Source organism: Phyllosticta citribraziliensis (assembly GCF_038025025.1).
Source record: "Phyllosticta citribraziliensis strain CPC 17464 chromosome Unknown J3D65scaffold_2, whole genome shotgun sequence".
Classification (NCBI taxonomy): Eukaryota; Fungi; Ascomycota; class Dothideomycetes; order Botryosphaeriales; family Phyllostictaceae; genus Phyllosticta; species Phyllosticta citribraziliensis.
This window is the reverse complement of record NW_027117339.1, coordinates 2,447,927-2,469,669: the sequence shown is the minus strand read 5'-3', so window position 1 is coordinate 2,469,669 and position 21,743 is coordinate 2,447,927. Positions and strand designations below refer to the sequence as shown.

Genomic DNA, 21,743 nt, shown 5'->3' with positions numbered 1-21,743 from the left:
AGCAGCTGTTCCCGGCGGTCGCTGGTCAGCCACGGCATTTTATGATTGGTTGGCCTTGTGCTCAACAATCCACCCTGACGTGAGGTCGAAGTCTGGCTAAAGAGTTAGTCAGGGCTGCCCCAATCTTCTAACTGCTCCAGACTCCTCTCAACGGTGTGGAGTCCGACCGCCAGCCTTATTGCAAAAGTACCGCGAGCAGCCTTGCCGCGACCAAAGCTTTTGGCGATGTGCTTGTTGCCGTTAGCAGCTTTTCAAAAATTAGGCTTAAAGACACAAAGAAGAGAATAGTCTGCAATACGCTCTTGTCCAAGCTGTCAACCAGACAAGGACTCAAGTAACCCCGTAGAATAAAGTGGTCGAATTGCTGATCGAGCAAGGAAGCTAGCCGTCCTAGAGTCAGAGCCGAAGCTACGCGGCTAGCCTGACAGTGAGCCTTGCCGTAGTAATGCACGTCACAACGACCTCGGGGATAAAGGGTGGCGGGAAAGTCTTGAACTACTCCCATATCCCCTGCAAGTCGTGCTAATCTAGCCCTTTGGAGTATGAGCACCGTCAATTAGTCCAAGCTTTGAACTTTTAGATCTGTTCACTAACCTCACTTTATCGATCGTCCCGCCGAAGATATTGTCAATCAATTTGCTCCGTAGATTGACCATTCGCTGAGGCAGGTAACATTACCCTGTTGGATTCGTCGTTCACACCCAATGAATGGCGGTGTACCTTTGAAACGATCAGATACCTGTTCGCAACCTCTGGTGAGTAATCAGTGGGGGACCTCTCGGACGCGAGCGCCATGTAGCCCAGGTGATCGCAACAGGTGTAGAGCCTCGCAGTAGAAGAAACCGAAAACGACTTGGCAAAGGGGACAAGGGAAAAAGGCTATCATTCGAGCCCGAGTCCAAATCTATTCTACAATAGTCCATGCTGTCCTTTTCCGGATATCAGCGTTTTACCAAAACCTCCCATTTCGTACAGTGCCTGACAAGCAATACCAGTAACAAACTCCGGCTACCGATGGCAATGGATTCCAGTGGTCCAGTGGACCGTTAAGACTTCACGCCAATATCATGCGTGGAGTAGTGGTCGAGCACAATCCTGTAGAGGTAGTTTGGCGAGTGTCCTCCAAGGTTTGTGACGTACATCTCCACGAGCGAGGCAGGAACAAAGTCGTAGAGCGGGTTCACGACATCAGTGGTCTCGACAAATTCGCCATTTTGGTAAGGAACCACGGCGCTCGAGTCGCCGTACTCAATCATCTCCTGCGCATTGAAGTGGTACAGTGGAGATAGCTTGTAGACACCGCTAACGACCATGACGGGTGTTTTGTGCATATGGGCAGCTTGCGCGATAGCTCGGGCACCGACAGCAGCAACCAGTGCGCCGTTCGCCAACACGGCGTGCGTGGCGAGTATGACCTTATTCACACGAGACATGATGGCGAAAATGGCGGACTCGGGAATCAAGATGACGGTGATGCCGGCAGCAGTCAGAGGCTTGAATCCATCATCTTCATCGTCATCGCTGTCTCGGTTGTTGTTGGTCTTTCCGCCTGTAAGAATCCTGGCATGTGTGTTGTCGCTGTCGTTGGGAAAAGCTTCGGCATGGACGACGGTGAATTTGCGCTTCTTTGCTGCGGCCAGAAGGAAGCGCTGCACCGTGGTGCTCGAGGTATGGGTGAGAATAATCTCATCGCTGTGAATGTGTTGGAGGGCGTATTCGGCAATTTGCTCGTCGACTTGGTCCAATTCGTCTAGGAGCTCATTGATGCCCTCTAACACCTCGGCTTTGAGGTCCTCTTTCTTGGTGGCGGTGCTGTCGAGATTCGCCAGGTTGGATGGCGTGAGAGGTCCTACACCAGCAGGTGATCTGGAACCGGCGGGAGTCGCGCTTTGTGAAGGAGTCTTTGGTGTCTCTGCCTGGGAAAAGAGACCAAATAGACTGCCGCCATGGAAGGTGTGTGAACTGGTCAGTGCGGGACGGTGTGACAGGTCTGTAGAGTCGCTGGCGGCGTCGTTGTGTACACTCAAATCGCCCGAAAAGGTTGCACTGGGCTTGAGGAACGTCGAGATGGTAGAGTTGAGGCCTGGTCTTTGTGGTGTATTTGCGCCTGCTTCGCTAGCAACACCATCGCCCTCTTCCGCAATCTCGCGCACCACGCCGAGAACGCGGCGTACCATGTTGCCCACAACGATCTCTCGTGGTTGCGCTTCCTCCAGCCGAGTCCCAACATCCTTAATGCGGCGCATCAGCTGCGCAACATCCCGGCTCTTGAAATCTTGAATGACGCGGCGCAAAAGTTGTGTCGTCGCGATGGCGCATGGTCGTGAGTTGCGGATTTGACGGCGCTTGAGAAGTCTGAGGATACGGGTCAGTAATTGCGCGTTGTGTAGCAGGAACTGAATTTTTTGAGGTAGGCAAGACTCACGATATGAGGTGCTCAATCGATGACTCGACGGGGTTGTGCTTGAGTGATTTCAAGAACGAGGGCAAGCCCGGAGTATTGGGCCCGTTTGCAGGAGCCATGATGGACGAGGTATGAAGTCGGAGGCTGACAGGGGTGCTGTGTTTCGGGGTTGTTCCGCGTGGGTGGTGGTAAAAAGGTGGTCGGTCGTCGATGACGGTGGTGGGGAGAGAGATTCTTTGGTGGCAGCGGAGGCCTGGTCAGCGGTGCTGCAGGACCTTGGGTTGACGGCTGTGTTGCGTAACACGACCAGACCAGACGAGTGCGCAGCAGTCAAGGGCGAGTGCGCGTCGATTTTGCAACTCTTTGCGGCGAAAAAACAACACGGCAGGCCTTGTGCACACAATCGCTGACCGCGTTTGCCGTGTCCCGCGTCGTTCGTCTGGTGGTGGTTGGGATCTGAAGAGCCCGGGCGCGGCGCTCGTCATACGCCGCGATCGTAGCTCTCCCAATTCCTCCCCATCACTTACCCCAAACCACGACTGCTGTCACGTTTACCGCCAACACTTTCCGCCACGAGACGGAATTTGCCCTTTGCATCTCAACGCTGCCGCCGATTCCTCCGCTGAAGCTACCTCTCCGCGCCTCCACCTCCAAACTCTGGTCGACCATTCAATCAACTTCCGCGGAGCCAACGGCTGTCCCACCGCGCAGCGCACAGGCAGCTTCCCACCACCTCAGAGTGCGGGCGCCTCGAGCAACCTCCCTCCGCCACTACCTACCCCCGTTCATGGCTTGCGGACTATGAATTCCCTCAACATTCTCTCGGGAATTGGCGCCACACCTCCACCCAGCCCTTCACGCTCACGCGCTGGTTCAGAGAGCGACCTCTCGAGGACCAACACCGCGGCCGTGCCCCGCAGCCGAGCATACACGGACGATGTGTTTCCGAAAGTTACAGACTTTCAGAGCGAAAAGGGTGGAGGAGGAGCCGTGGCCGACCAGTGGAGCTCTACCTCGACCAACGAGAAGACTCCACTGCTAGACCAACAAGAAATTGAGACATTCGGCGACTCCAAGAGATGGGGTGGCTGGCTCATGCCCAAGCGGATAGCTACCGCCGTGGTTGGCGGGCTCAAAGCAGTCTTGACAGTAGCCGTTGCTCCTGCAAGATATCTGGCCTCATGCTTTTACGACGACAACGGTCACTTTAGCACCCTCATGCCACTTTACAGAATCGGCCGGAAGTTCCCTCGCAAGAAACGACGGCGGACTAGCATAGAGAGAATCAAGATTGAGGGCGATGGGACGGCCGAGGCTGCCGAGGACCGTCTGCGACGAAGAAGTGGTCCTGGCAAAAACATACCACGTAAATCTCCCAAAAGATCACCATCAGTGTCGTCTACTACGAGCTCGGTTGCGATAACTTCAGACTCGGAGAGCGAAAGGCCACCTACCCGCGATGATGACGGCCCGGCGAAGCACACAAGATCGAGATCTTCCCTCTCCGCCGGCGACGAAATTGCCCCGGCGAGGCGTTCCATCCGAATAAAGCTTCACAATGAGGATGCGCTGCGGAACCGCAAGCAGAGGAAGAGCCGGACGGCCAGCATCACCAAACATTCCGAAAATGGTCCCACACCTCAAGACGCTGCAGTAGCCGCTTTGAAATCACCAACAAGCCCAGGCCCATCCTCAAAGCTCAAGTTTCCCCGTGCTCCAGTGCCTCCGCGACCCCTGGTCCCGCGCCGCCAGCCCTCCTATGCTGCCAATGCGCCCTCGCAGTATGGTCCACACCAAAAGACCTTGATCTTGGATCTCGATGAAACTCTGATCCACAGCATGGCCAAAGGAGGGCGCTATACCACGGGGCATATGGTGGAAGTAAAGCTGAACCAGCCCATTGGAGCTGCTGGGCAGATTGTTGGACCTCAAGTTCCCATTTTGTACTATGTGCACAAACGACCGCACTGCGACGACTTCTTGCGCAAAGTCTCAAAGTGGTACAACCTCGTCATATTCACTGCTTCCGTTCAAGAATACGCCGATCCCGTCATCGATTGGCTTGAGCTGGAGCGCAAGTACTTTGCTGGACGCTTTTACCGGCAGCACTGTACCTTCAGGAACGGCGCATACATCAAAGATTTGGCTCAGGTCGAGCCGGACCTGAGCAAGGTGATGATTGTGGACAACAGTCCAATGAGTTACATTTTCCACGAAGGTAAGCCGAATTCTATCTTCAACCGACACGTGTGCTAAGCGTGTGAACCAGACAACGCTATTCCAATTGAAGGCTGGATCAGTGACCCAACCGATAACGACCTGCTGCACTTGGTTCCGCTGCTCGAGGGCTTGCAGCACGTCACCGACCTGCGCGCTTTGCTGGCGCTGAGATTGGGTGAACCCACGGCTGCGGCTTGATCTCTCCCAAAGCCAAGATGAACCGCTCGAAATTCGAGAGTAAGAAGACCACGATGGAATGATAGCATGTGTGGAATGTTTGAGCAATGATTAGTTGAAGGCATCATGGTAGGAGTTTCCCCATCTTCTTCACTCCATGCCTTTTTGCGTTGGCTTTTGCCTTGTCTCCCCCTTTTAAGCCTTCTTTTTTGCCGCTACCACGGCAATTTGTCTTGTCTGCATAGATTGTGTTTAATACGTGGAGCATGGAGTTTTATTCTCCCCCTTTTGCTGTCTTTTTCACTTTGTCTCCCATTTTCTTGCCGCTGCTACTCCTCATTAGTCACACTTTAGACGCATCAAGTGGGCTATGGACATGCATCGGATGAAGTGCGATCAGGTAGGCGACGTCGACGGTTGGAACAACTCATAGCAGGCCTCGTGGAAATGCATCATGTGTGTCAGCCCGTCCCTTGTTTGTGCATTCGTTTTTCCATGTTGCTGAGCGCAGTCGACAAAATTTCATGATCCAGAACATTTCTGCCTACACTTTACCTTGCCAACAATTCTGCCTGTGTCTTTCATTATAACCAAGAGCCAGTCCACGATACAAACATGGCACATTGTCACCCCCAATTCACAGCTCACCCATCCGCGGCGCCCGCTGCACAAGCAGTGCCGCCAAGACCGACTTGCCGTGAACCCGTTCCGCCAGCCCGCTCGCGCGCATGTGAAGAAAACCGCGCAGCAAACCGCGCAGCGCGGCTGGCCGGCATCGACGCCTCCGCCTCATCTGCTCGCAACCTGGGGCTGGTCGACCACGTGGTAGCATGCGACGCGTCCCAAGCCGACCAGCAGACGACAGCCGAACCAATGGATTTGTTGCGTCGCTGGACCTGCCCGTTTTGTTTGTCCAAGCAGGCCGACAAAGCCTACTGTCGTTCTTGAAAAGCATTAGAAACGCGGCAGGGTGGTCGGTTAATAGGCACCAGGAAGGCAGCACAAACCGAGGTCGATCTACTTAATGAATCTGCTTTGCTGTAGACGTCTGCTCACGATGCCAGGCGGCCGATTATGTATGCACATCTATGCGTATAGTAAGCATGCGGGATCAGTTGCCCAGACTTTCTTTTCTTTTTCTGCCGCTGGTAAGCATATGGCCATGATGCACGAGAACGACCGACTGGCGAAACGTCGTTGGCAAAGTCTGACTGGCGCGAAGGCCCGCTGCGCGTCGCTAGAAAGGGCAAGGCTGCCCGAAGGAACAAGTTTGGACATGGTGAGTGCGATGGATGATGTTGCGTAGGATTGGAGAGTCATGCTGATTGGCTAGTTCATTTTGGGACAACTGCAGGCTTCCTTGAAAGTCCGCTGACGTAGAATTTCCGGACTTGAAAAGAACGTCGAAATTTGGACTCAAGGATTTTAGGTCATGAAGGGAAGGGAACTGAATTGACTGATCCTCCAAAATCACCTTCCGTTGAAAGTTCGCGGCCTGTGCGCTTGACAGCTTTTTGCATATCCTCTGTCTTCTGTTCCATCAGAGTTCTGGACAATCAATTACAAATGTTGCCGTTCAGGAATTTGAAGAGATTGTACACGGTGCGCGTGAACGGTGAATCTTCAAATGAAACCATTCGCTGCCTAGAATGCTGATTTTCCGATACCTCGCGCACACCGAACGCCTTTTCCATGCTCTTAAATAAAGTCAAATGTGTCACCACTCTTATCCCTCAACATGCTGCCCACCCGCTTCGTCCCCACAACGCGCTCCAGACGCAGACCGTCCCACTTGGAAAACACGCACCGCACGCTGGCCTCGCTGGGATCCAGTTTACCCTCAGCAATGCTAGACCCCAGGAAATCGCCGACGACCTCCTTGTAGAATAGTGGGTTCTCCGGTAGCGCGTACATGACGACCCTCTTGACGCCCTTGATCAAGTGCCGCCGGAAGTGGTGCGCGCGACCCGTGTACAGCAGCACCGAGTGGCGGCCGGTCAGAAAGTGCGAGCGCGCACGGCGCACCTCGGCCTGCTCTGCATACTCGGAGACGGCGCCAAACGAGACATTTTGCGTTGTGCTTGACGTGGCGAAGTAGTTACGGACACGGACGAAGTCTAGGTACGACGGAATGAAGATGAGGATGCCTTTTCCGCCTTCGGCAGGCTTTGGAAGGCGCGTCAGGGCGGGCACAATGGCGCTGGTGAAGTGTTTGAAGCGCGCGTCCGGATCGCTGGCTGGCGAGGGCGAATCGTAACGGCTAAAAGTTTGCTTGACAGAAAGGCCAATATCGAGCATGGCACCGTCGTACGTGGGTTGTATCTTGACCCTGCCGGCAATGTTGCGCATGTGCTTGTTGAAGAGCGAGTTGAGCTCAGGAGTCAGGTAGGCAGAAAGCACGACGGTCTGCCGGAAATGCGGTGCCTTGTTGTCGAGGTACCAGGTTCGCACGCGGCTAAAGTCGCAGCCGTGGGCGTCCTTTGGCTGGAGGTTGAGATGGGAGAAGATGTATTCGACGTGCTCCCAATTTTGCATGAGCATGGCGTCGGCTTGGTCCACGACCACGAGTTCGATAGAGCTGAGGAAATCAAAGTCTTTCTTCTTCTTACTGTTCATTGGTCAGAATGAAGCCACGCTTCCAGAGGCTTGAAATGACTTACTCTCCGCCTTTTTCAATAGCCCGACGCAAGCCCAAAGGACTTGCAAAGATGATGTCCGAGTTGTAGAATTGTGAAAAGTACTTGACTGTTTTGCGGGTGAACTTGAGGCCAAGACGATAGTCATTGTCATCATTGCCTTCGAAGAGCTCGCGAAAGTCCTCGGGCTTCTCTTCTCCGAAGCGCTCCTCGACTTGGTCAAATGTGTCTTGAAATCGCTTCTTGTTCTCCTGCTGCTCTGGCTCAGATAGCTTCATGATCGTAATAACCGCCCTGACGCATGCTTGTCTAGTCTCGAGCAGCATCAGAACTTTGGGTCTTGTGAAGCCCTGATCTCTGAGTTCCAACTCGTCGCTATCTTTCTCTCTGGCTAAACGCGCATTGTTCTTGACCACCCTGTCTCGCGTCTTGAAGATGTGGTTCAAGGCATGAAGACAAGTGATGTCGCGGAGTGACTGAGCATTCTGGGCTGTCCGACCCCCAAAAAGGATGTCCTGGTAGTTGAAGAGAGGCGCGGCGATGTTCCTTTGAATGTTGTTCAATTCTGGCAAGAGTTCTTTCGCCTTCAAGCCCAGCTTCTGTTTGAGTTTCAGCTGCTCTGGTGAGGATGGCGCTTTCTTCGAGAGTTCATCTGAACCCGATGATAAAGTGGTGCATCTTCCCACGCCTGGAATGTCGGTCTTTTTTGTCTCCCATTGGTTGTCTTCGATAGCCTTTAGTCTCTTGGGTAGCTCTTTCTCATCTGGTCTAGAAAAGTGCGATTCAAACGGATCAGACAGATCTTCGTCGTCAGAGTCCGGGGCTTCGTCGTCAGAGTCTGAAACTTCCTGGCGCTCGGCTTCTTCAAGATCTTGAGATTCTGCAGACTCGTCGTCTTGGGCAGCAGATGTCGATTCAGCCGTAGTTGGATGTTCAAGTTTTCTTCTCTTTTTCTTTGGCTCTTCCTGATGTTCAGACTGCAATGATTGGAGTAAGGCGGAATAGGGCTTCGCGGCGGGTACAGGGTCCTCGTCTGCATCATCTTCCGAAATCTGGTCGTCTTCGGAGCCAGAATCCATGGGCTCGTCTTCAGCTTGGGGACCTTCGGAGTCGCTCTCGGAATCCTCAATCCTGGATTTGGTAAAAGTATGGCGACCGACGACGCGACCACCCCTGCCACGGCCTCTGCCTCGTCCTCGTCCTTGTCCTCTGCCTTGTCCTCTTCCTCGGAATGGCGCCATGGTAATTTGCAAATTGCTGGAAGAGTCGTCGAGTGCAAAGTCGTGGCCAGCCTAAAAAGTTTCTGCGCAGTGGCTGGCTACGGGCGACCGTACTTATCTAATCGCTTGGTTGGTCGGATGAGATTTCGCGCACTTTGACGGCACCGGAATATCAACAACACCTTTCTTTCGCGCGGGCCAACGCCGGGTATCAAAGAAGATATTCCCCAAAGGCCAGCTACCTATCACGCCCGCCACACCTCCACCTCGTCCGCCCCAACCTCCATCCCACTCCGCACCGCTCCTCGCCCACCATGGCCGACACCGACTCTTTCCTCCACCTCGCCCGGCCCCTTGGTCCTGCGCACATCGGAGCCCAGCCGTCGACTGCCCCACTCAACGTCGTGATCCAGCCTCAAGTGCGTTCCCGCGGACCCCATTGTTGTTGAAAGAAAAGTCGCCAGAGACACCTGGAAAGCACCGACTAACGCAATGGTGCATTGATCAGGCCCTGTTCTCCATCCTCGACCACTCGCTCCGCCGCAACCCCGAACAAGAGCGCGTCATCGGCACCCTGCTTGGTGTGCGCAGTGAAGATGGCACCGAAGTCGAGATCCGCAACTGCTACGCCGTGCCGCACACGGAGACGCAAGAGCAAGTCGAGGTCGACATGGACTACCAGAAGCAGATGCTGGCGCTGCACCTGCGCGCCAACCCGCGCGAGGTCCTCGTCGGCTGGTACGCGACCAGCGCAGAGCTCAACACCTTCTCGGCCCTCATCCAGAACTTTTACAGCCAGCAAGGCGAGGGCGCCTGGCCACACCCTGCCGTCCACTTGACCGTCTCCAACATTCCCGGCCAGGACATTGAGACCCGCGCTTACATTTCTGCCCCGATTGGCGTCACTGCCGAGCGCGCCGCCGACAGCTGCTCCTTTATTCCCGTCCCCTACGACATCAAGTACGGCGAGGCCGAGAAGAGCGGTCTCGAGTTGATCTCGGGCGCCAAGGACCGCGAAGACCGGAGCCAGACCATCCAGACAGACATTGAGGCTCTGGAGCGCTCGACGGAGCAGGTGTTGGAGATGCTCGAGCGCGTGTCGAATTACGTCAACAACGTGCTGGACGAGGAGGCGCAGCCGTCGAGCGCACTCGGCCAGTTCCTCATGAACGCCCTGTCTCTTGCTCCCAAGGTCGATCCCGCGGACATTGAGCGCGACTTGTATGTCTCCACTCTCTCCTCGCAGGAGCAGAGGAATTCCAATCAAGCTAACTTGGACCTGCAGCAACAAACACATCCAGGATGTCCTGCTCGTCTCCTACCTCGCCAACACCATCCGCACCCAGATCGACCTGTCCAACAGATTAGCAACAGCGGCTCTCACGCTCGGCGGCGGCGACGCCCTGGGAGGCGGCGAAGGCGACAAGAAGGGCGGCCAAGGCGGCCGCGGCAAGGGAGGCAAGGGCAACCAGAACCGCTCTGAGCAGTGAGGAACGAAATACCCTACAATTCATCACCTTTGTTTGGTCGGAGGGCGGGCCAACAGAGAAAAGGCAGTCAGTGGTAGCGCCGTTACGCGTTCATGATGAAGCGATTGTTTATGGCGGAGGGGGACAAGCCAAAAGTCCAAAGCAAGGTGTTTTGCGGGCTGGACATGAATGAATCTCCTTTTTCCTCTCAACTGAACAACGTGGATGGGGACTGGAGAGATGCCGATGAAAATTCGGATGGCCATGAGCTTGGAGGCAGAGCAGAAAGAGAGCAAGCTATGGGGGATCAAATGGTTTTGGATGAAAGGCAAGAAAAGGAAAAGTAAAGCATCCGTATTTCCTGGACAGCAGTGGTTAAGAGATTCCCCAAAATACATGTATGTCATGGGAAAGGGTTTTTGATAGAGGAAGATAAAAAGACAAGCTTGAACATCCATTCATGTCCTTCCAATGGTTCACTCTTGGTAGTCTTCACTCTTCCAACTCACCCTCACCATTTGCCCTCCCCATGCTCCCATAACACCTTCTGCCAATACCAGCATCACACCATCCCTCGCCCAAGCTTTACCCAGGCAGACGGGTAGGCATCGAGTGAAAACGTATTGCAAGTATCTTCGTTGAAATGAATGTATCCAATGAAGCCATATTTCATGGCCCTCTCTATGGTGCCTTGCATAAGCCAAGTGACTACCTCTCTCCTCAAGACACCGAGATGCTGACAATCTTTATGTCTTCTTTGGGCTTCTCCTTGTGCGTTGACGTTTTCTCGATGGCGTGGATGACATCCCACCCATCAATGGCCTTGCCAAACACCGTGTGCTTGCCGTCGAGCCATGGCTAAAGAAGTCGCACGTCAGTCTAGCTCGGTACAAGGAGGTGGTAGGGAGTAGAGGGGACAAACTCACCGTGTCAGCCGTGGTAATGAAGAACTGCGAGCCATTGGTGTTGGGACCAGCATTCGCCATACTGAGCGTGTACTTCTTGTGCTTGACGTCAGGACTGATCTCATTCTCAAAGGTTGACCCCCAGATGCTCTCGCCGCCCGTGCCGTCGCCGAGCGGGTCACCCGTCTGGATCATGAAGCCTTTGATGACACGGTGGAAGAGGACGTTGTCGTAGTAGCCGTTGCGCGCGTGCGTAACGAAGTTTTCGACTGCCTTCGGCGCCACCTGCGGGAGCAGCCGCAGCACAATGTCGCCCATGGTCGTGTGCAGCGTGGCGACGGCACCGCTGCGCGTTTCGCTGGCTTTATCTGCTGCTGCAGGCCCCGAGGCGGCCAGGTTGCGCGGCTTTTCGTTGTGCACGTCGCGCTCTGACTTGCTAACTCTGTACGTACACTATTAGCAACGTCGATCTCGAGGTTTCGGGGGTGAAGGACGTACGGCTCGTCGTTGCTGAACATGTAGAAGCGCGGTTTTGCAGAGCCCGTGCTAATCAACAAAGCGTCTCGAGCCTCGGCCTCCTTCAGCAAAGGATTGTCGCTAGCAGCCATCTCGACCGTCGTCACAGCCTTCCTGTCCGGTTGGCCTTGATACAGGGTGAGATTCAGGGGGCGAAATGGCTCCGTCTTGCCGTAGACCTTGACGATGCGATTTTCAAATGTGTTCAGGACTTTGACACCCACGATGGATCCGTACAAGACAAAGTGCCCCGTCTCGTCAAAGACGACGTTCATCCTTGGACGCGTAAACTCGTTGTCGAGATCGCGCTCGACGGCAAGCCTGCGTCCAAACTCGAGATCTTCAAACTTGTGGTACGCCGTGCCCGCCTGTTGCATCTCAATGGCTGTATTGATTGACTCGTCGTAGCATCGGTGCAGTTTGCCCGAGGCGAAGTCAAAGATGCGCACCTGTCGATCCGGGAATGAGAAGGTGGCAAACTGCTTCCCGTCGGGAGATATGGTCAAGGACGATGGCACGCTCTTTTCTTTTTTGAATAGATACAAGCTGGTTTGGCTCTTGAGCTTGAAGACGTTGTCGGGCAGGTTGAAGGGCTCTTGCGGCGCCCAGTATTCGAGCATGCCGCCGACGTCGCAGGAGATGACGCAGTCATACTCGTTGTTGAACGCTATCAGCGAGACTGGCTGCCGGTGCATGCGCTTCAGAACATGCAGTGGCTCCTTGTTCTCACCTCGTCCGTCGTATATTCTAATAAAGCTGTCGCTCTCGAGCGACACGGCGAGAAGCGGCAGCGGGGCGCCTCTTCTGTGTATCCAGCAAACGCATTTGGGCACCGACTCAAACTCCAGCACGGTGAGCAGGTCAAAGGTGACCACGTCAAAGATCTTGACCGTCTTGTCTCCGCCGGCCGTCGCAAAGCTGCGGCCATCTGCGCTGACGCTGACCGATATGATTGTTTTGCCGCCATGCGCGCTGTATTCCTTCACAAATTCCACTCCTCCCTTGTTCTTCTTCCAGAACTTGACGACGCCGTCGATCGACGTCGTTATGAGGAAGTCTGTGAGCGGCGTAAAGGTTGTGTAGCACAGCTGGTCCTTGTGCATCAAGGAGCGCGAATACCGCTCCGCAGCAGGCAGCGCGGCAACATAGAGGTTGGCATATGGAAGTTTTCGCTTTCGTTTCTTTGGGGCATGCGAAGGGAGCGCCGGGCCAAAATCGTCATCGTCGTCTGAGGATGAATCTGCAGAGCGATCGGTTAGCCTCGAGCGTGGGGCAATAGTAAATCGACATACCGTCGCCATTGGCGGCTGGGGCGTCTTTCGTCTCGTCAAAAGTGCGCTTTCGCGCGCGCGATGCTTCCGACTCTTGGTCACTCATGGTGTTGCAATTCGCATTCTTGATGTCTCCGGCTGGACCTTCGCGGTCGGGAGACGCGACTGCGCGGAATCGGGCCGACCCCCAGATGTTGACCCTGGTGCCGGTTGCCCTCCACCTCAGCTTTTTGCAGCAAAATCACAACATTACGTCATGCAAGTCCTCTCGACGACCTGACCAACATGAGGCTGGCTCAGCTCCGTCGTGCCATCTTGACTTTCCATGATATCGTTGGTAGTTGAAAGCTCTACCTCCCCTCTTTTTCCGGATATTGGACGCTCCACGTCGCCACTTCCCGTGTCCGACTCCAAGACATCGCAATGAATGGCCGACGTTTGAAAGCATTTTGTTTGTCATATGACTTTGGTATCACACCCTGTATGTTCTTTACTTTCATCGATTCATTTTTTGGTCACTTCTACGGTCACTTCTCCTGCTAAAATGTTCCAGGGCAAGTTGTTCTGACACCGGTGTCTCTACTTGGAACGCAACTACTCCTCTCCCGCACATGTGTCTAAATGTCAGCCAGAGACGGTTCCCCATTCCTTGAGCGTCTCTTCACGGAAGACGAGAAGAGAAAAAGAAAAAGTCTTCTTTTCTTCCGGACCTCACCTTTACGACGTCACCATTGACCCGTCAGGAAAGCGTTTGAATCGAAACAAAATCGAACTAGACGGCGGATCGCTGCTCCGAGGCTAAGTATTTCTCGGGCACATTGGAACCGACCATGGAAAGACAATGTCTCGGTTTCTGCGCAGCAGCAGATGTTCAACAGCGATTTTCGCTCGCACTTGGCGAATTTAATCGCCAACACCACTCGCTTTTACGGGCCGGACATTTAACATGTTCCGACTTATCTCCATTGACAAGCTTTCTCGAAGTACCATATGGCAGCTTCAAGTTCGGTCAAGACAGTGGATGCGTGACGGCTGATTGGGGCAAGTTGGTGCCAACAACCATCCTCGCAAGGAGACTCGGATCTCTCGCTCAATGCGAGGTCCTCTGCTCCCGAAACACAAATTGCAGCTCGACTCAATACTTTCGGAAGATTTCACTGGGCCACGGGATAGTTTGTTATCGAGAAGATAAAATCTGGTCATTCCCACTCGCTTAGTCCCCGTTAGGAACCAAGGAGACCAACGACAACGCTTCAAGAATCGCAAGATCTGTGGTTAAGTCGACTCAATTCCGACTGAACCACGAGTAATCAAGCCAGTGTTTGGCCAAAAATACCCTGGATAGCGGCAACAAGGAGCCTAATTATCCATGGAGGTCATATACCCTCTTGAGTCTAGAAGTCCGTGTAGACCTCTGGTTGGTGGTGGGCTATAGACACCCAGGAAAACGATATCCACAACATGAGCTTATTTACAGCGGGAATCCGACGGTATAGAGCGGCAACGGGCTAGGAAGGGGTACTCCCAGACTGTTCAAAGCCGGCGGCCACGAGTTCTTTGGCTGCACTAGAGTCCCACGCCTTTGCCAACACGTAATTGCTTTGACTTTTACAAGTAGACTTCGGGGCACAAACCCGTCGTGGTGAGCATCTGAGCACGTTCCACGAGAGCCGGAGCGAGGGTTGATATCCCTTACACGCGTTGTGATCATCATGCAAGCCTGCCGAATCAAATGCCTCGTTGTGGGAAAAGTTGCAGCGAGGTCGTCTCTGCGCGAGCCGGATCCACTTGTCCAAGCATGTTGCTCTTCACCGCCCTGTCGTGTGTATCACTGCCCAGACTGCGCCTTGCGCGTACGTGAGCGTAGAACACCTGAAGTGTGACGAGCCTGCATGAACCGGGCTAATCTCCGCGGACAGGACTGGGGATCGTGCCGTGCCGAGGGGATGGACATGGCAGAATGACAAGTCATCATTCACACATTCGATGCATTGCGTTGATTCCTTGCTCGGTTCCAACACCAGCTGTCAAGGACCTCACCGAAAGGGGTGACTATTTCTTGGACCAGAACACTTCTCTTTGGCCCAGTCATTACTGTGTCAAGCGTTGAGGAGTGTGGAGATTGATCGACTGATTGAGAGAGACTCCTGGCAAATACAGATGCCTAAAATCGCTTCCTCGACTTCGTCACTTGGATTGCACTCTTCCACGACGCTCATTCATTGGTCAAGCACTGTGCCGTAGGAACCGAATATCCGAAAGATAGCTGTATCGAGCACACAACGCTTAGGGGACCAGGAGGATGTTGACCCTTTCGTCTCCGATACACCAGGTGAAGGCAATCCTTGTGGTCAGAGTGCGAAGAGGCATTGACGATGAGAACTCTGATCGCTAGGAGAGGTGGTGTGGGAAGCTTTTGGCTGACTGCCGACCAAGAGGGATGTGCCATGATTGGTTTCCACCAAGTCATGTACTTGGCTTTCTGTCCCACCTATGGATCTGCTCCCAATCTCGACGCTTGGGACAATCACAGCAAGAACAATGAAGGGGAATCAGGGCATTTGAGAGTCCACAACATTCTCAAAGACTCGACTCACCCTGTGTCCTGGACGAAGGTCCCTTATTTCAACTGACACCCCCCTAACACTTCAACCTCCGCGACATCACGGCCTGTCCACCACAGAGTCATTTTGTTGGTCACCGCCTGCGCATTGTTCCATCTGGATATGTCATCCACGTCATTCAGAGGGCCGAGCATCACTTTGAAGTTACCGGCATGCTCCGTTTGATGTTCGAATACGTGCAAGATGATCCTACAATTCAGTCTTTTTGAAGATAATGGAGAGTGGTTCTTCCCATGACTGAAAGGAAGATTTGCGACCTCTCGGCGCATTATCTTGTCGTTGCTAATCCGCCAGCGACAACCAACACACGGGCAACACAAACGTTTTCCCCTAGCATGTCAATTCATGCCAATTGATTGGCGGACAAATCTACGAGAAGAATGCCCTCGGTGCTTGACCCCGAGGTTTTGGCACCCTTGGGTAGACGTGCGGTCAGATCGTGAACTCACTGCGACCCAACGGCCGTCTCTTTGGTCCGCCCTTTTTCAAGAGCTCGGGGACTCATGCAATGTCCAACATCCAGCGCACTTACCCGCTCCCTGTATTTGCCGTATGTTGATGAATGCGAACTCGAACTCGAGCTCGGAAAAATTATGGCCTGCTTCACCGACATCGACGGATAGCAGAGGCATTCGGGGCCACGCCGGTGAATTAGACACACGGGTCTCGCAAACAAAGCATCCAGAAGCACAGTCACGAGAGGACAATCCTCACGAAGGCGACAGTGGACGACTTGTGCGTCGAAAGGGGGGTTTGAAAAGACGACAGCCCCTAATCGAATGATGGCCGCTCCAAGGCTTGGGACCAAACCACCGGTCAACAGAACCACAGATCCTTGTTTGATCAAGGCTTGTATCATGAGCCATGGTTCCCTGAAGAGCTGGTCTCGACTGTCAAGGGCAGATTGTTTTAGGTGCCTGTGGCTGCTTCAGGGGTCAACAAGGGCAACAGGGGAACATCCCAGGTCCAACGCTCGCGCCCGCCAAAGACACTTCCATGTTGCCATGGCAGCTCAACATGCCACGAATGGACTTTGCGGTGTCGGTGTCCTTGTTCGTATCCTCAGGCGCCTGAAGTTGACCGCCCTCAGGCAGCCGGGGAGATGTCCGCCGGACGAAAGGACTGGGCAATCGCCGCTGCGCATCAAACCTCAACAGCAACACGCGCCGTTTGCGCTCGCAGTGATCCCCACGACGCGTCGGATGGCGCACTGGCAAGGTTGTTGACTGATGTGGCTACTCAAAGCAAAATCCATCTGCCGGATCAACAAGGCCACGGAGAATCGGTCTAATAGCTAGTTTGGACTTCAAACTGGCGTTGAACTGGTAGACTGTCGGGACAAAAAGCCTCAACTACGCCTCGCATGTATGTCATTCGCGGTAGAGCAGAGGAACCTGAGTCTTTGGTTTCTTCAAATTGAGCATTGATCAATGAAGATTTGGACACTGGTGTTGAGCTTTTGTGCCACTACCATTCAGAGTGAGTCAACAAAAGTCCCTTCTCCAAGCTCACTTTGAGCAATAGCGACAGTCGAGATAGATTGCGCTTCTTTCTCAGCGCACCAACGTCTTGCAAGCCACACGGTCCTTGCCGTACGATACAACCCACATTTTGGCCACGTCCAAAGAAAGAGGAAGTGAGATTTGGCCGGCAGAATCCCCGCATCATCGAAATGCCGCCAGGCTTACCATTGTCCGCCTGCGACCCTCGAAAGACCACGACCGGAACCCGTTCGCACAGCTCTCCACGATGGTTCGGCCAGATGCTGTTGGATCTCTTGGACCTTCCTCGCATTTCAGGAGCCTGCGGGCTGAAACCGCTGTCATGAACAAAGTTGCCAAAGAGTAGGATGTGGACCGAATAGATGACTCCGTTGGACCTTTTGCTCCACCATGCCGAGCAAGAAAAGCGGTCGAGCCCTAAGATCGATCGCGGTGCGCCTGCCTACGGCGGGAAGGGATGGCTGCCTACGGCGGGGAGGGATGGTGGACTCGGCCTCACGCAGCAACCGGCTCCCAGGGCTGACGGCGTGGGGCCGCAGCCCAGCAGAGAGTCAGTGGGCGGTGAGGTGAAGGAGACGGAGAGGAGAGTCCAGGGCACGCGCAAGCAATCATGAGGATGACGTGAGGCGTTGAGAGACGAAGTATAGACACGCCCCCTTCTTGGCCCCCACACACCCCCTCGTCCGACTTTCGTCCACACCATCTCCATGTCACGTCCACAGGCATAGCTAGGCAAGGGGAAGCGGACAGTCGCAGCCAGGGCACGTGGGATCCGCATCCGCAGCGTCCACGGCTGCCACGAGGCTCCAGGATACGCAACAAGGAGCACCTTGTCTGGATGCGGCCGAGCTCAGCCCGCCGTGCAGCACACACCCGGACCAGGCCGAGCGAGTGGGAAGCCAAAACAACATCACATCAGATGGTGGGTGAGCGGGGGAGGGGCCAGGCGTCATGCACGACACATTGGTGGACAGCGAAGCCACGCGACGAGGAACTTGTCAACGGCCGCCCGAAAGCGCCTCACTGGCCCGGCAGCCAGTGGCCCGGAGGTGGCGACGCCAGCAGCAACAGCAGCAAGACAAGCCAAACTATACCCACACACCCTTTTCACCACAGAAAAGCGCGCCCTTCTTCTGCCCAAGAAAGCTAAAACTGTCTCATCTGCCGTCCCACCCAATCGACACAAACAAACCCTACCGCTCCGTCCCGTCTCCCCCCCTCTCGCTCGCTCGTTGGCTTTGCTCCCGTCTCGAGACACCCGCCGCTGTCTTGCTCATCTCAAAATAAGTCTCGCATGTCAGGCCACACGATACCTTGCGGCGCGTTCGTAGAGATGGCGACGACAAGGAAAAAAAAGAAAAGAAAACCAAACGCAAAAGTAGGAAAATTTTCCGCCTGCAGCTGTACGTAGTCGACGACGTCGTTGTCCTATCGGATCCATCATGCAACTCGGCGTCGGCCTCGCCGCTCTCCAACCCCTCCTCATCCTCTCTGTCCATCCATGGCCCACTGCGTCGGGTACTGCTGCGTATGTCGGACGGCGTGTACATACATGCAAATGTCGTGTCACGACGCTTTGCATATTCGCATCACCTGTAGGCGTGCGAGTATGCGTACGCCTCCGCCTCGCACGTTTTGCGCCGATGACGGGGAAGGGGAGGCTGGGGGGCTGGGGCTGTCGTGACCTGACCAATCAGGACTGTTGCAGTGCATGGCTGTCGTGGTAAGTTGGTGGTATACTGCAAGTCTTCATGGACAGAGAGAGATGGAGGGACAAGTACTCCGTAGTCGAGAGCGCCTCCCAGGCACAAAGATGAGAGATTCGATGACCTGCATGCCATGACGCTCTCTTTTCTTTTTCTTTCTTTTGTCTCCGAGTCTGCCACATGCGTCCGCGGACAGAAGGATGGATGGTCGATTGAGTGCAGCGCAGCATCGCACAGCGCAGCGCAGTATCCTGAACGCAAGAACAGGCCTCCCTGTGTCTCGGTCTACCTGCTGCTGCGAACGGCGAGAAACCGGCACTCTTTCTTCTCAGACATTCGCTCCCACCTCCACATCTGCTCCATAGCCTTGTCATGGCGGTCCGCCCCAGCTCGGCACAACCAGCTAGCAAAGACGGACGCTGGAAAGGCAGCGGCGGCGAGACCGACTGGTACGAAAGAAAGGCGCAGCAGACAAGGTCCTGAACGAGAGAAACGCGAGAGGAAAGAGAGGTGTGTGCAGAGTATGGCAGGGAAACGACAAGGACAAGCCTCCCTTCGTCGTCCACGACATGGCCATCTTCTCGTCCCATCCGCCGCCAACCTAGCTCTAAATGCCCATTGATCATGCCACTTTGCCATATCGCCATCCGTCCGCGCTGCCCCCGGTCCGCTGTCTCCCCGCGCGTCGCACATCAGCGCCATCCACAACCCCATCCCTACTGTCTGGCGAGGGAATCCTTGATACACGCTGCGCACCGACCCTCGATGCCGAAGTGGCCTATCGTCGGCAGGCATGCCATTTCTACCTACATTTACACGCCTGCTGCCAGCAGCACCATTAGCCTCCCGAGCGAACCCGACGCAGCGGCACGCGGGGCGCTGCTGTGCGCGTGAGCGCTCTGAGCCAAGTGGGCCATGGCCCGTTGGCCGCAGCAGCACTGCACTCAAAAATTGCCGCTGCATCGCGTTGCGTTGCGTCGCGTTGCGCCCACGTGTGTCTGGACAGACATGCAAGTGAGGTGGTGCGCAGCGCATCAGCGCGTTTGATCGCCGTGCCACGCGCGCGCGCGCGCGTGCGGGGAGCAGAGAGGACAAAACGAAAAGAAGCGCATTGTTGGCAGTTTGAAAACTGCTGCTGCTGATGCTGCTGCCTGCTTGCGCTGCAGGATTGCATGCCGCGCATGGCGGGCCTGTCCATTGGTTCGCATGTTCGCTTGTTCGTTCGTGTCGAACACGGCGGGTTGGGCTAGGGTGAGGTAGGGAGGTTGCGTTGGGTTGGGTTTGCTCGGGCTGAGCGATCGACGCGCATACGGTAGTCTGCTGGTTTAGAGTTGGAGAAAGCTCGTTTCGAGGCATGCAGATAGACTCTATGGAAGCGCGAGAGAAGGAAGCAAGATGGAGTGGTTTGATGGGTTCGCGGGTCGTGGTTGGAGGAGAGGCAAACAAGGGACGAGGGACGGGAAGTTTACGGCGCGCTTCGAGTCCAGCGCGTCGTCTCGTCTCGAGCCGTCTCGAGGAAGCAGTGGAAGGCAATGGCGATTGGAGTACGAAGGGTGGAGCACGGGTGGAGTCGAGAGTCTGGTAGGGATGGTGAAGCATAATGTGTACAACCAAGTGTTGAGCTGATGGGGGGCGAGCGGCTGGGCTACCTAGTAGGCTGGGACGGGACGGGTTAACCAAGGTATACAAACAGGCGAGCGGCGTGGAGAAGACCGAGAATTCTCTGATGCGAACGATTTCCTGTGTCACTGGTGAGGTTGTTGTTTTCTTCGGCAGCGAATGCGCCGGTTGACTGGAGGTGTTGGAGGTTGGCCCCTAATCTCCCGACTGTGTGGAGACCAGGAAGACGGGTCAATTGGACAATGAGCGCAGTGGTTGAGACAACGAGGCTAGGCGCAAGTGCGCTTCTGTTTTTCAGGAATGAAAGATTTCAGAAGGCATTCGTTGGATGGTGGGCAAAGAGCAGACGTGGGTGGGTGTGCGGATGTAGTTGATGTGATGTCGAAGTATGTACCATGACCTCACCAACAAAGCTCACAGCCAACACAACACCACCGCCACGGCTTTTGTGCAACCCCACGCCTGATGTGCTGACTGTGCTCAGGCCTGACACATGGCATAGGGCAGGATGACAAGAATGGCAAGACACAAAGTGCGTGTTGAGGCACAGTAGACCAGGGGGGGAGGATTGCCTCTTTGGGTATACCGCCCTCCCCGCACTCTCACTACGCCTCCTCGGGTTGGTCGACCTCTCGCCCAGCAAGCGAGGATCTTCAGCGTTTGCCATGTATGAAGGGGCCTCCCGGAAGCACTGATGTTTGAAGTCGCGGCCTTGCGGTGAGAAGATATATTTGGCAAGCCATTGGCCATGCGGGATACCTTCCTGGCGAGCAATTGGTCTCGAATCGTATACACAGTGTTGTACGGGAAGAACAGCTGGAGAGACGACGAGGCGGCTTTGCTTTGGATACGAGGGATGTTGGTCGCAGTTCTCAGCGGGTCTGGCCTTTTGTTGGCGGGTTGGGGGCCAACTTGGCAGTCCCCACGCAATCAACAGACGGCCGAAGGTTGATGACGGGGATGAGCTGATGTTGAAACCTGATGTAATGCAGATCGCAGTCATGGCGAAACTCGAGCGAAGAAGAGAAGCATGCAGTAGCAAGCGTCATCCGCGGACATGAAAAGAACGCTGGTGCCCGCGGAGCCCTGGTCGAAGGATTGATTGGCGTTGCGGCGCTGGGCAGCAGGAGCACGCTGCCACGGTGTGGCGTGGTTGCGTGGAGAATGGGGGCATTTCTGATCTGATGGGATGCTCGTCATTCATCAGCGTAGCCGAACGAGGCTAAACTACGTAGGCAGGAACGTGAGTGTAGAATTGTTCTGGAAGACTGTGGCGAAGGAAGCATGTTGAGACAATCCTACCCATCCCGGAAGGTTGAGGCGTTGCTGCAAGCGACATGACGAGCAAAGAGACGACTGGACAAGGCACAGCCGAGCATCCTTTCGTCGTGCTTGGCCATCCATGGTCTTTGACAATTGATTTTCGGGGTTGGCCGCGGGCAAGCCTAGCGCGCAGGTTGACCGTCTACATGG

At 54.9% G+C, this 21,743-nt stretch overlaps 8 protein-coding genes across 8 annotated transcripts; 3 read left to right on the top strand and 5 right to left on the bottom strand.

Moving 5' to 3' along the window:
• Positions 1-614: 614 nt before the first annotated feature.
• On the bottom strand, positions 615-2,622 carry J3D65DRAFT_615039 (uncharacterized protein). The gene is made up of 2 exons (XM_066799286.1): positions 2,426-2,622; positions 615-2,355 (listed from the first exon to the last, which is right to left on the bottom strand). The coding sequence occupies exons 1-2, from the start codon at positions 2,521-2,523 to the stop codon at positions 1,047-1,049; spliced, it is 1,407 nt and encodes a 468-aa protein (XP_066659107.1). The 5' UTR covers positions 2,524-2,622; the 3' UTR covers positions 615-1,046.
• Positions 2,623-3,205: 583 nt separating this feature from the next.
• On the top strand, positions 3,206-4,822 carry J3D65DRAFT_644411 (NLI interacting factor-like phosphatase-domain-containing protein; the record flags this gene model as incomplete). The annotated part of the gene is made up of 3 exons (XM_066802150.1): positions 3,206-3,770; positions 3,798-4,622; positions 4,674-4,822. The coding sequence occupies 3 exons, from the start codon at positions 3,206-3,208 to the stop codon at positions 4,820-4,822; spliced, it is 1,539 nt and encodes a 512-aa protein (XP_066659106.1).
• On the top strand, positions 4,806-5,427 carry J3D65DRAFT_615035 (uncharacterized protein). Its single transcript, XM_066799285.1, has one exon. It carries the CDS (start codon positions 4,928-4,930, stop codon positions 5,153-5,155), a length of 228 nt encoding a protein of 75 aa, XP_066659105.1. The 5' UTR covers positions 4,806-4,927; the 3' UTR covers positions 5,156-5,427.
• A 728-nt stretch (positions 5,428-6,155) lies between these two features.
• Positions 6,156-8,740, bottom strand: J3D65DRAFT_615029 (U3 small nucleolar RNA-associated protein 25). Its single transcript, XM_066799284.1, has 2 exons — positions 7,462-8,740; positions 6,156-7,409 (listed from the first exon to the last, which is right to left on the bottom strand). Exons 1-2 carry the CDS (start codon positions 8,676-8,678, stop codon positions 6,500-6,502), a joined length of 2,127 nt encoding a protein of 708 aa, XP_066659104.1. The 5' UTR covers positions 8,679-8,740; the 3' UTR covers positions 6,156-6,499.
• J3D65DRAFT_615025 (eukaryotic translation initiation factor 3 subunit F) lies at positions 8,718-10,582 on the top strand. The gene is made up of 3 exons (XM_066799283.1): positions 8,718-9,076; positions 9,166-9,878; positions 9,943-10,582. Exons 1-3 carry the CDS (start codon positions 8,972-8,974, stop codon positions 10,145-10,147), a joined length of 1,023 nt encoding a protein of 340 aa, XP_066659103.1. The 5' UTR covers positions 8,718-8,971; the 3' UTR covers positions 10,148-10,582.
• A 133-nt stretch (positions 10,583-10,715) lies between these two features.
• J3D65DRAFT_229275 (putative peptidyl-prolyl cis-trans isomerase) lies at positions 10,716-13,357 on the bottom strand. Its single transcript, XM_066794664.1, has 4 exons — positions 12,840-13,357; positions 11,530-12,787; positions 11,053-11,473; positions 10,716-10,984 (listed from the first exon to the last, which is right to left on the bottom strand). The coding sequence occupies exons 1-4, from the start codon at positions 12,922-12,924 to the stop codon at positions 10,847-10,849; spliced, it is 1,902 nt and encodes a 633-aa protein (XP_066659102.1). The 5' UTR covers positions 12,925-13,357; the 3' UTR covers positions 10,716-10,846.
• Positions 13,358-18,714: 5,357 nt separating this feature from the next.
• On the bottom strand, positions 18,715-20,367 carry J3D65DRAFT_229197 (uncharacterized protein). The gene has a single exon (XM_066794663.1). The coding sequence runs from the start codon at positions 20,247-20,249 to the stop codon at positions 18,936-18,938; it is 1,314 nt and encodes a 437-aa protein (XP_066659101.1). The 5' UTR covers positions 20,250-20,367; the 3' UTR covers positions 18,715-18,935.
• Positions 20,368-20,384: 17 nt separating this feature from the next.
• Positions 20,385-21,378, bottom strand: J3D65DRAFT_615011 (uncharacterized protein). The gene is made up of 2 exons (XM_066799282.1): positions 20,755-21,378; positions 20,385-20,656 (listed from the first exon to the last, which is right to left on the bottom strand). The coding sequence occupies exons 1-2, from the start codon at positions 21,271-21,273 to the stop codon at positions 20,540-20,542; spliced, it is 636 nt and encodes a 211-aa protein (XP_066659100.1). The 5' UTR covers positions 21,274-21,378; the 3' UTR covers positions 20,385-20,539.
• Positions 21,379-21,743: the final 365 nt, after the last annotated feature.

Excerpts from the sequence above, each read along its gene's own strand:
- J3D65DRAFT_615035 (XM_066799285.1), top strand. The coding sequence starts at position 4,928 with ATGGTAGGAGTTTCCCCATCTTCTTCACTCCATGCCTTTTTGCGTTGG.
- J3D65DRAFT_615029 (XM_066799284.1), bottom strand. The coding sequence starts at position 8,678 with ATGGCGCCATTCCGAGGAAGAGGACAAGGCAGAGGACAAGGACGAGGA. Across the intron at positions 7,410-7,461 it reads GCTATTGAAAAAGGCGGAGA|TAAGAAGAAGAAAGACTTTG; the intron begins GTAAGTCATTTC and ends ACCAATGAACAG.
- J3D65DRAFT_229275 (XM_066794664.1), bottom strand. The coding sequence starts at position 12,924 with ATGAGTGACCAAGAGTCGGAAGCATCGCGCGCGCGAAAGCGCACTTTT. Across the intron at positions 11,474-11,529 it reads ATGTTCAGCAACGACGAGCC|AGTTAGCAAGTCAGAGCGCG; the intron begins GTACGTCCTTCA and ends GTGTACGTACAG. Across the intron at positions 10,985-11,052 it reads TCATTACCACGGCTGACACG|CCATGGCTCGACGGCAAGCA; the intron begins GTGAGTTTGTCC and ends CGACTTCTTTAG.
- J3D65DRAFT_615025 (XM_066799283.1), top strand. The coding sequence starts at position 8,972 with ATGGCCGACACCGACTCTTTCCTCCACCTCGCCCGGCCCCTTGGTCCT. Across the intron at positions 9,077-9,165 it reads ACGTCGTGATCCAGCCTCAA|GCCCTGTTCTCCATCCTCGA; the intron begins GTGCGTTCCCGC and ends TGCATTGATCAG. Across the intron at positions 9,879-9,942 it reads GCGGACATTGAGCGCGACTT|CAACAAACACATCCAGGATG; the intron begins GTATGTCTCCAC and ends TTGGACCTGCAG.
- J3D65DRAFT_615011 (XM_066799282.1), bottom strand. The coding sequence starts at position 21,273 with ATGACTGCGATCTGCATTACATCAGGTTTCAACATCAGCTCATCCCCG. Across the intron at positions 20,657-20,754 it reads CCCTATGCCATGTGTCAGGC|TTCGACATCACATCAACTAC; the intron begins CTGAGCACAGTC and ends CATGGTACATAC.
- J3D65DRAFT_229197 (XM_066794663.1), bottom strand. The coding sequence starts at position 20,249 with ATGCTTCACCATCCCTACCAGACTCTCGACTCCACCCGTGCTCCACCC.
- J3D65DRAFT_615039 (XM_066799286.1), bottom strand. The coding sequence starts at position 2,523 with ATGGCTCCTGCAAACGGGCCCAATACTCCGGGCTTGCCCTCGTTCTTG. Across the intron at positions 2,356-2,425 it reads TCGATTGAGCACCTCATATC|ACTTCTCAAGCGCCGTCAAA; the intron begins GTGAGTCTTGCC and ends CCGTATCCTCAG.